The sequence below is a fragment of the Vanessa tameamea genome, chromosome 5, assembly GCF_037043105.1.
Source record: "Vanessa tameamea isolate UH-Manoa-2023 chromosome 5, ilVanTame1 primary haplotype, whole genome shotgun sequence".
Lineage (NCBI taxonomy): Eukaryota > Metazoa > Arthropoda > Insecta > Lepidoptera > Nymphalidae > Vanessa > Vanessa tameamea.
The window spans coordinates 10,745,437-10,758,002 of NC_087313.1; the positions used below are offsets into that span (position 1 = coordinate 10,745,437).

At 30.7% G+C, this 12,566-nt stretch overlaps 1 protein-coding gene across 2 annotated transcripts in view; it reads left to right on the forward strand.

Annotated features, from left to right (window-relative positions):
- LOC113392301 (GTPase-activating Rap/Ran-GAP domain-like protein 3) overlaps positions 1 to 12,566 on the forward strand; it is a 133,898-nt gene that overhangs the window by 92,067 nt on the left and 29,265 nt on the right. For both annotated transcript variants that reach the window (XM_026628658.2, XM_026628656.2), the window contains 2 exons: positions 1,299 to 1,368; positions 12,140 to 12,232. In XM_026628658.2, the coding sequence (XP_026484443.1) occupies positions 1,299 to 1,368; positions 12,140 to 12,232 (163 nt within the window). The remainder of the gene's footprint in view (positions 1 to 1,298; positions 1,369 to 12,139; positions 12,233 to 12,566) is intronic.

Genomic DNA, 12,566 nt, shown 5'->3' on the forward strand with positions numbered 1-12,566 from the left:
CACGCAAACGTGTACAAAGGTCACCCGTGGCTTTAGGATGGACAACGAAGCAACCACTAATTTAAATCAATCTGTAAATCTTAATTAGTGAAGCGAAGTTTATGTTACATAGAATGACAACACTGGTAGAACATCAGTTTTTACAAAAAGAAAAAAGGGAGAATTTTCCGAAGTTTTCGCGAACTATGGAAGCGTTTTCATTAAATATTAAAACCTATACATTCTTAATCGACGTCATTTACAAAAAAATGAGAGAGAGCCTTAACTTCATTTGTCTAGTATAAAACTTCTAAGTTTAAAAGTCATTAATCTTAAAGAAAGTCATGAATTATATATTATTTATTTGATAATTTTAATACTTTGGTTAACTCTGTGTCGCTTTAAATAATTAACCAGTTTATTTAGTTTAAAATAGGCAGGCAGACTAACAAATAGGCCAACTGATGGTAAGTAGTCACCACTGCCACTAACATTGGCACTATAATATCACTAACGCTTCACCAACCCTGTTAACTAAGAAGTTATATCACCTGTGCTTGTAGTAACACTAGCTCACTTATCCTTCAAACTAGAACACAGCAACACTAAATACTGTTATTTGGCTGTAGAATATGAAATTAATTAGTGGTACCTACCCAAACGGGCTTGCCCAAAACCAGCCCAACAACCGAGAGGCACAGTGTAAATACAATCCCATGGTTAGAGGGGCATTAATGATGTATGAGGTGGTTTATAGTTATTACACTGTCATTATTTAAGATGTTATCACCTCTTCATCAAATGACCCATTTGCTCGTTTCTAATCTACATAGTTATATATATATAGAAGCGAAATACCACTCATTGATTAATCACGAAATATCAGAAATTATAACACCTACGAATTTGTAATTTGGCAGGTGTAGGGTGTAGACATCCACTAAGAACGAATTTTACGAAACTCCACACCTAAATTGGTAAAACGAATGTTTGAATTTTGTTAAGTCCTATGTTTTTGAAGTAAGAGACTTGAAATTTAAAATATATGCTCTATATGGTGCGGAGGTGTACTAATAATGTAACTTTAGATATCAACAACCTTTTGGGGTTAAAACCGGGGATGCTAGTATAAATATATTTTCATACAATTTTTTATCAAGTAATTTTTGTAACAGATGTATTTTGAGCAACTTTATTCTTGAAATTAAATCGCTTAGGATATATTTTTAACTTTTTCATTATACTAAGCCTATATATATGTAATCGTAAAGTGATTTCTTGGTATAAACTTAATAAATTGCTTTTCTTTTCTTTCGCAGCTCGTCAGCGAGTGAGCTTATATCGAGGCGAGGCGTGTTCTCCCGCAGACAGTATGGCTCCGTTGAACAGGTAAATGTTGAGACGTGTTCGTGCTTTGTATACAATTTTATTCCAGATATATTTAAATGTGAAATTATGTTCAAATTTTTTATTTTAAATCATTGTTTAACGTTTTACGTTGAATTTAAATGTGATATACATATATCAAAGGATGTTTGAGTAACTGCTGGTATAAGCTGAATAAATAATTGATGACCTCCGTAGTTGAGTTGGGTGTACACCGGTTTTCATGGGTACGCCACTCCGAGGTCCCAGGTTCGATTCCCGGCCGAGTCGATGTAGAAAAAGTTCATTAATTTTCTATATTGTCTTGGGTCTGGGTGTTTGTGGTACCATCGTTACTTCTGATTATCCATAACACAAGTGCTTTAGCTACTTACATTCGGATCAGAGTAATGTATGTGATGTTGTCCAATAAAAAAAAAAAAATAATGATGTTGATAAATATTGCTGCTGAATAAAGCGGTCATTTTTAAACTGGATAATTACATTAGAAGTATATCACAGCCATAGGTATACTTGATGACCAGTAACTTTTTAGGTGCAGCGTTCACCGTTTTAAGGCTCAGTAGTAATTATGTAAGGCGGTCTGGCGATCAAGAGCTTAGCTTATGTACTCGTAGCTGTGGAGGTTTTGCAAATTGATGTTTCAGCTTAACTATTCCATGTTAACTACCAAAATAAGTCAGTTTATAGCAGTCCGACATAACGCGAGCTAACCTAATCCTCCAAATTCACATTTCATGTTTAGCTTTGGCTTAGTTTTTACTAAGCATTTCAAAAATCTAGCTTAGCCATGCTAATTTAACTATCTCAACTTAGTCTTAACGTAGCTTAGTTCATGGTTAATGACTCGCTAAAATAAAAACATAAATTTAAAAATAATCATATAATAAAGACTTTTATTCTTATTTTTAAATAAAAAATCAAAGTATTTACTTTTAAGATCTTGAATAATTGTAGAAAAAAAAAATATTTTTTCTTTAGTTTTGTTCCGTTTTCACACAATAACTAATAACAAATTGAGATAGAGGTCAATACCAATGTCGTGTAAAGAAACTTCGAGTTAAACCGTTCGAGTGCTATCGACGCGATCGCTGCCCAAACTATGACCGATTCATACAATGTAATTTGTAAATCTCTAAAGTAGTTACAGAGAAAAAGCATATATCTATAAAATCTAAAGTTGTAATTATTATTATTCGCGTAAAAAACTATAACTCTTTATAAACATAAATAAAGGAACAATTTGAAACGTTTTTTACATATAAACTTGGACAAATTGCAATTTGAACCAGTATTTTTAGAACAGTTGCGAGGTTATAAAAAAACGCATGAATAAATACGCGAAGCGCATTGTATAGCGCACGAGCGCGGATGAATAGGTCGATTGACGAATGTTTATATCTCATTGGTTAAAAAATAACGAAGGATAAAATCCATATTTCACTCGTACAAACTCGAGATGCATAAAATACTAGCCGTTACCCGCGGCTTTGGCCGCGTAGAATATGAATATATTTACAAATTAACTTAAAATATTACGTTAATGTAATACCTCTTTGTATACCACATTGGTGTGTATTTCAGCCCTTAGGATAGAATATCCAGAAATGTTTAAATTCGAATCAACTCATTTTTAATCGGTAGCCCAAAAATAAAATTTCATACTTCAAAATGACGGACTTACAGACTAACCTGTATACGAAATTTCAAACTCTATTTCTCCCCTTAGGCGTAAAATATCCAGAAACACTTAAATACGTATCAATTAATTTTTAATCAGTGGCACAAAAATTAAATTTCATGCTTCTAACTTCAAAAATGACGGACTTCCAGACTAACCTGTATACAAAATGTCTACTACTAATAACAATTTACTAAATCTTAATCGAAATGGCTTGTCGTTTACAAGTAAATATAAAGTAACTCAGTAAAACCTTTCCATGCAGTTAACAAACACACTGTGCCATTGCCAAATAAATGTAATAAAAGTATCCTAATATAGTATAACAATTTAATAAAATGACCGTATATGGAATTTACGAACTAATCACACAGTAATAAAACGCAGTAAAAAAAGAGCGTAATTGTGTGGGAGAATATAAAACTACAATCTAAGTGTACCTCAAAGTAGTATATTAGGGCCTCTTTTCTTTCTCAGTTATATAAATGAATAACTGTTTTAATGTGTGTTAAATATCTAAATTGCGTAAAGATATTATAATCATCCATTCATCCCAGTCTGAGTATTATAAAGGCAAAAACTTGTATTAGTTTTTATCTAATTATTAAATAGTTTTGGAGTCAAGGAATTATAAAAATGATTATTGGTATATTTTATGTTTAATTTTATACTGAATTTCATCAATAATAATATATTTAGAGGGGTACTTATTGACAAATAATCGTGTGTTTTAATTATATTCGTCAGTCGAATATAATTAAGTCACCAGTAAATTAATTTAGATATCGTATATAATCTTAATTTGATCACTATTAATAAGAAACAAATTGAAAAATAAAATTTTAGAAAACTTAATTAAGTACAATCTGTACGATCCGATAGCACACAATGTTGATACTGCATCGGGTTCACGATGTTATTTTTTAGTGGCACTCTACAAACTAGGAAAACTTTTTAAAAGTCGAAAGAGCTGAGTAAGAGCAATATATTGTGAGGAATCTGATAATATCCGTTAGCTTAAATTACTCAATTTATCAAGTTTCTCGTTTTTAAACGCTTAGTTTGTGAATATGTTTCCGATCTTTTTTAAAGAAACGGTACATACAAGAAATTCAAGATTAAGAATAACGAACATTATCATCATACTTTACATAACTTTCTTTTGCCGAAAGATACCTTAAGAATATCAAATATATTCCCGAAACTGCCAGGTCATTTTAAATTCAATTTAAAGACACATTTAAACTCTATCCTTATAGCAATCATATTAGAAAGCTTCTGACCTTTACAATAACGCTTTAAATGACAGGTTATAATAGTAAATTTAGTTTTAATTTTCTTTATTATTATATTAATAATACATAACATCCTATTACGTTTACTTGTGTAACCAACACGAGAGGTAAAGTTTATAATTTTTTTTTTTTATCTTTGTCTTACTTTCTTCGGATTACTTAGTATTAAGGTAGTAAAGGTGTTTTATTGAACAAATAATATATGTTTATTTTTTTTTTTTATTAAAGTTTATATAGTTCTATCTTATACATTAAATCTGATTACGATTTATAAATAGCATAATTATTTTTTCTAAGAAATACAAATAAAATATAAATTTTTGGATACTTTGAGTATCAAGTTTTCCGTCCAAATTAATTATTCGTGCATGTGTCATGTTAAACAAGGCGTGAAGACAGAGAGTATACTAATTGCTTCATTAGCGAATATATCAATCAACGGAGAGGCACACCTCGGCTGACAACAATGGAACACCACAATTCTGTGGGCCGACACACGTAGACATTAATGTGTTGACAATCAATCACGGGTTAGAGTGGCAAATGCGATACTTATATTAAAATATAGGTTAATTGACCTTAAACTAGATTTATGGACTTCTGTCATTTTTTCTTTTTCATAGAAACGTCCTGTGTTGTTAAAACATAAATTGATTTATTCAAAAACAACATCTTTCTGGAATAATCGAGTCTAGAACAGGTTTAAAAAAAACTTTGCTTTTAATGTAGAAATTAATTTTAATGTTTTATTCAATGTTGGTTATAATTTAAATATTCTTATTGAGTTTTTACGTCTTACTGAGAATACATATTCAACAAAGTTGTTATTCGTAAGTTCTTATTGGTCTGTGATTAATTTAAGTTATTCAAGATAGACGATATCGCCTAATAGATAAGTATATCTAATAAAACTTAAACGGAGGCGCGGTTTGAAATCCGGTCAAGAGTCATTAAGATTTTCCAAGTGACAATAATCAGGGATATTATGGTGCTCCGAAACCGTAACCGAAACTATCAAATTTCCCAAATAAAAATCTATCCGTTACCCAAACCGATAAGATATTTTTTTTTTTATAATTTATTTTTTGCATACTTATAGAGAGTAGTTGTTGTATTTTAAAGCTATATGTTTTTTTCTGGAATTATATTTAATACTAAATAGCCTACAAATAAAGTCAAATTAATATCTTATAATTTTTTCTTTTACGATTTCTAAATAATCCAATATCCGTAATTGAAACTATCCGAAACAATCGGATAAACCGAAATAATTTCAAGCAGCAATACTTATTGTTAGTATTGTCCGGGTTTGAAGGGTGAGTGAATCAGAGTAGCACAACAGACATTTTAGTTCCCATGCTATCAATGTTTATAGCCATCACTTATCACCAGGTAGCTCATTTGCTCGTCTGGCTAACAATTTTATAAAAAAAAAGTTATTATAACGTATCTATGTAAAACGAACAATTTGTGCTGCCACAATCACCTAACGTATTTGCAAAATTCTTAATAATAAAGGCGACGAATTGTTTTTAAATTCAACTCTAATACAAATCTTACACCTGTTAGACAGTTACTTTAGTCGTTATTTAATCAAATGTATTTCACACAATTACGCGTTTTTTTTTTCTAAATATTTTAACTCCGACACCCTTACGGAAAACAACTTCTAGCGAAAAGGAACGCTAAGAAAATTAGTTCCGCTTAGTTTCTCTTCTACAATGAGATTAGTGTCCTCAATTATAATAAAATCCAAGCACCCTTAGCCAAAAAGTATTTTCTTAATGAGTGATGTAATTTTTTGGCACAATAATTATGTTTTATTAAATATGCGTTGTTAACATAGAATATCATAGAAATATATATAGAAACGTTATCTGTATCTTACGCAAACGTAAACTAATTAATACGTTTTTTTTAATAAATAAAAGGTAATAATAAAAGCTAGTTTTAATAGTTTTTCTTCTTACGCAATAAATAATAAATGATCCAACTGACCTTGTATACGGTCTTTTAATCTTTAACCATCAGAGTTTAGTTGTTTCTAACTTTCCAAACTAGGGTAGAGAAACTGTTACCTACAGCTATAAACTTACAAATTGTATGATTGGCTTTACTTTTTTCCATGATAGATTTTATTTTTCAAGCCCGCTTATTGTACGTTAAAACTTTATAAACTTTATATACTTTTGTATGTGTATCTAAGTGGTCCCCGAATGGCTTAGATTACAGCGGAAGATGGTACTGTGATCAATTTTAATTATTTATTTTTTAACAAAAACAACTTATTTTGTAACACTTAATCTCACCTTGCTAAAAGCTACATTAACACGATATCCTTCGATACATGAGTTGGTACCATATGACAGCCAACTCTGGCTAACAACGAGAGCTCATTGGTCAAAATAAATCGACAGGTCACGTATTTCCGTCTCGTTTCAAGAAATGCAGTTAAGTGAGAGGAAAGATGTTAGACATTAATGTTTTTATTATATATAATATATATATACATACTACTTATGAAAATTATAAATCACTGCACAATATTTAAATTAAATCTACATAATTAATTGCTATCCTAAATGTTAACGAAGCATTCATAGTAATGTATATATTATATTTTGGTGAATCGTGATAAATATTATAAATTCCATTAATTAACGAGAATTAAGTAATCTTTATTGCCGGTAAAATGTTTGTTGTACCGTAATAATTACAGTCGATTACGATTATTTATTTGTGTTTTAATGTATAAAAATAAATAATTAAACTAAACCTAGTAAAAATATTCTCTCACATTTAAATTAGATTTAAATATAATAGTCATTAAACCCACAAACTTCGGTTAAGATTTACGTGGTCTAATCATTATTATTCTCTATATTAAAATGATTCATATAATATGTCATACTAGCTGTTACTCATATTATGTTTATGTTACATACTAAATACGTATCAACTCATTTTTAATCAGTAGCACAAAAATAAAATTTTATACTTGTAACTTAAAAAATGACGGACTTCCATACTATTCTATAAACGAAATGTCAACCCAATTTCTCTCCTTAGGCGTAAAATATCCAGAAACGCTTAAATGCGAATCAACTCATTTTTAATCGGTAGTCCAAAAATAAAAATTTATGCTTCTAACTTCAAAATGACGGACTTCCAGGCTAACCTGTATACGAAATGTCAACCCCTACTTTTTCCCTTTAGGCGTAAAATATCCAAAAACACTTAAATGCGAATCAACTCATTTTTATCGGTATCCCAAAAATAAAGTTTCATGTTTCTAACTTAAAAAATTACGGCCTTCCATACAAACGTTCAACCTCTATTTTACCCCTTTAGGGGTAGAATTTCATGGGTGTCATGATATGTTAGTTTATAAGTGTATAACCTAAAATATAAGTTTTATGCTTCTAGTTCTAAAAATGACAAAACTTTCAACAACTTACAACCTTTCATCCCCCTTTTCAACCCTTTAAAGCACTTATTTTTCAAATAAAAAGTGAAAGGACCTTAGAAGAACGAGGTTCTAGACTATTTGTGTACCAAATTTAATTTAAATCGGTCCAGTAGTTTTGGCGTGAAAGCGAGACAGACAGACAGAGTTACTTTCGCATTTATAATATTAAGTATGGAAGTATGGATTTAGTTGTCTTAATAATTAATGTCTGAATAAGACTTGTTAATATTTGAATAATAATTATTTGTATTGATCATTATAAAGTTTTATTTAATATAATCAAAGTTATTAATTTAAAGGTAAACTTTAAAGCTTTTGGTTGATTGTGTTTCGACGGAAGTGATTTTTTTCTACTTAGCAATTCACTAGTTCCTAATCCTCATTTCCCAGTGGAAATTAGGTTAATGAACAGTTTGGATCTGTTTCTGAATTGTGGAAGTGAAAATTCAATCTGGACGTTAAAATGAGAGTTTGAATTCCAGATATTGGAGTACAATTTATTTGTACCGAAAGTAAACAAAATATTTAGAATGAATATAAATTATTAACTTAAGCGTTATATTTATAATGTAATACAAATTAATTATATTATGTAAAAATACCAAAATATTCGAATATCTTTTTGTGAACGACTAGACCGATTCTCATTAAATTTTGGAAAGACTTTGTTTACTTTTAATAAATAATAGAAAAAGTTCCTCACGGGGTCTTGAATAATTAAAACTATTGTCTATGGCTGTCAATAATTTCGAAAAACCCACTCCGATTTCGTACGGGTAAGATTACATCTTTTTTTGTTAAAACACATAATCTGGGCCCAATCTATACTATTTAAAAACCTACAAAACCGAAACCTACACAAAAAATCTTAAAAACAATTCCGACCGTTCAGGAGTTCAGTGACACACCTACATAAAAATGGTATATGTATATTACAATTAGTAAAACACAAACACTTTGATAATCTTACTTTAATAACATATAACATAACATATAATCCGCTTATGTGAACGTAATATCAATCTTTTGGCTGCGGCAACGGATTTTAATATCGCTGTCTATAACAAAGCATTAAACGACAAAATCTTCTGGTTGAACATTAATTTTGCAGCTTAATGACTTAAGGAACTGCTGTAATAAAGATCTCTAGCGTGCGATACCATTTTGAAGTTAACTATTAAGCCGTGTCATACTCTTACGAGACAGTCATTCGATTGTAGGTCATCATCCTCAGTCTAACTTGACCTATTTATGTCGAGTCTAGGCATCTTGGAGATTTTACGCTAGTACTTACTGTAGTCTAGTGCTAGGTTCACAGTTTGATCCACGACCATGTTTACATTTTCAAATTCGCTGTTAACTTTTCTCACTCTATAACTGAACTCCTGCACCTGAACTCTTTCCGGTCGTGTCGGATTTGCCGCCCCATGGGATTATGAAGGGATAGAGACTGCACATGTATTGTACGCACACTTGTGCATTTGAGTATATTTTTCGTAGATAGCTGGTAACCCTTGAGATTAGCAACCGTAGATCATCATCATCATCAAAGCTCGCAGGTGAAGGTAAAAAACATCGTAAGAAAACCAGCGCCGGATTAAAAAACTGCAGCCAAGCAATGGCGAATAAATACAATGATCATTAAAAATATATCAGTATCCCAACGCAACTATAGTTCCATGATATTAGTGTTTTCTTTAATTGAGAATTACGTGTATTTGGGGCTATTCTTCTATTTTTCTTCTTAGTTATTTTAAATTTATATATATTGTTCAATTTATTTTTTGCCTTTGTTGCGATGTGGCATTCTTAGGTAGCAATTATAAATATTTAATTAAACATTGTACCTCCAAAACTACGTGATAAATTACTTACCTAAATAAGAAGATAAAAACAGCACCCAGGCCGCGTAGTAAGCAATAAAACGAAATGTACTTTTCCGTTGATGCGGCCCCCTAAATATAACAAGTGAAACTTTATCAAAAGATTTGGGACTTAAAATCGGGCAAGCAGCACTGATTTTTCGTGAACTGATATTTTTCGTAGATAGCTGGTAACCCTTGAGATTAGCAACCGTAGACCATCATCATCATCAAAGCTCGCAGGTGAAGGTAAAAAACATCGTAAGAAAACCAGCGCCGGATTAAAAAACTGCAGCCAAGCAATGGCGAATAAGCTTCAAGCCGTCACTGCCCAACAGTGGAACGTTGACGGGTCTTTTGCTATACCATGTAACCACAAATATTAGTTAAGATTAAAAGCTTTTTTTGGTTCATACATATATTACCTTTTCACTCAAATTATAACCTATTTTCAAACACCAACATAAAATAGAGGAACACGAATGAATTTGCTATCCATCTTCAAATATATATTAAAACTTAAAATACTCGTAACATTTTTTTCTATTTCTTAACATTACTACGAAAATATGTTCCTTTGTTATTTACAAACCTTTGCTGGAATCATTTCCCGCAAACTAAAAGGATTTTCTCGAAGTCCAGGCCCTGATATTTGGATTTCTTTTGCTTATATTAGATACAAAGAAATCGAAAAACAGAATACAATACTAACATAATTGTATAAACGAAATAAATCAACAACTTTTAAACTAAAACGTAATTAATTACTACGATATTGCCGCGTCTATTTTAACTACCGCTACTCACACTTTATCAACATTATACAGAACTCTAAGTGCTTTCTTGCTCGACTCGCATTAGATCTTTTTATTGTGTGAGGATAACGACTCTCAGAAATTTACTAAACATATAAAGTGAATTTATAACGAATATTTTATTCAGATAACAATTTTATTTCAGTGATTTTCATATTATTTTAAGTTCTTTATTCGGATAAACGACGTAACGTCGCGTCGCCGTCAATCAAAAAAGTTGGATTTCATTCAATATACAAATATCATAAGATGATATTTTCTATATATTTCATTTATATAATTTTAACGTAGTTTAATAGTAAATTAAACTAAAAATATTATTAATACAGTACATTACGTTAAGTTACGTTATATATAAAATAAAAATAGTACGCAATTTAATCCGTAAAGAGTATTTTCCGAAGAAATAAAACATTTCGCCAATATTACGGAGGCAAATTGAATTTCAGTTCAGGAAATGAGATCTGGTAACAACTTTATTTTTGACAAGCACAACTTAAGTTGAAAATTCATGTAATCCCAATAACCCGAGAATACATATTACGTGGCTGTCATGTCATGTCATGTCAAGATATTATAATATTATGTATTATGATATATATCCATAGAAAGTTTTATTGATCGTTCGTGTATTTATTACAAGTTATAAGAATGTATATATCTTTCTAATTAAGAATCTAATGAAATATCGTTTTGTAACTATGTATTTTTTTATTATAATATAAAATGTTATGATTATTTTTTAAGATCTGTATTTGTTTCCAATTATAAATTGTTAAGATAGTTTTCGTGTGAGTACTCATTGCCACGAGACTTCATCCTCATAATATCGCAGATTTATCTTGGATTAACTCCGAAGAGTCCGCTCTACTATACTGACGATCTTTTACTTTTATATTTTTTAATGCAATATAATCCAGCCATTTTTACTATTTATATTACTAATCTAGCAACTTAGACATTTCATTTACATAATACGTTATATTTATTTGGTCTCAATTTTTTTATTTCTATATAGCATTAAAAAAAGTTATTTAAATATTACTTAAAAATATCAATCAATTTACATATTAAGAATTGTCATTATACAACAATTGCAATATAAAGTAATTTTAATAAACTGATGCGAATTTACAAATTTCCACGTTACAGTTTATTCAATGATTAAGCTCACGTCTGCTGTTGTAAATTTGCTGAGAACCAACTGTTTCAAAGCTGCTAATGATAGAACTGCTCATTTCCAGATAGCACAAAACGTAAATTAACAAAAAAATAAGGTCAGAACAAAAAGTTCTTAAAGACATCTTTGTGCAATGCAACAGAGGGAAATCGCGATGTTTATGCAATCTTGGTTCACAAACGAGATTAAAAGTATACCGTCCCTAAATCAACTGCCCCAGTCTAATATTTTTTTTAATATTGGCTAACCTGGTGGAAAGTGACTACCACCGCCCATGGACATCTGCAACACCGGGGGGCTTGCAGGCGCGTTGCCGGCCTTTCAGGAAAGAGTACGCTCTTCTCTTGAAGGTTCCTAAGTCGTATCGGTTCGGAAAAACCTCCGGCGAAAGCTGGTATCTAATCACGGTGTTTATAAATCTACCTCAGTTTATAAAATGAAGATAGTTAGTATAATAAGGTATTTTTTTCAGTTGTCCGCATCGGTTGAGGGAGGCGGTACAGCGGATACGATTATCCGTCGCTATCGTCTCGAAAACGGCAATTCGCTTGGTGAAAAAGATGAAGTAAGTCTATAGTATTATATAATACCATTTTTATTAAGTTACACTTGTATACGAAGACTACTATTTAAGCGTCAGTAGCGCAATGGATTACGATAGCGATGTAAAAAGTCGCAGGATCGATCCTGATCCCTTGGGCTATTGTCGTACCCACTCCTAACACAAATGATAAGCTTAAAAGGAGGGGTAAATAGGAATATTATTAATTCCTTAATTATTTTTGGGGCATTTCTTCTATTCTTTAAAAAAAAAATAAGATACCAGATATACCTAAGAAGATACGTCATATTTTTATATTGTTTTCGTTGCTAGAGACAATTTTAAGTCCAATCAAAAT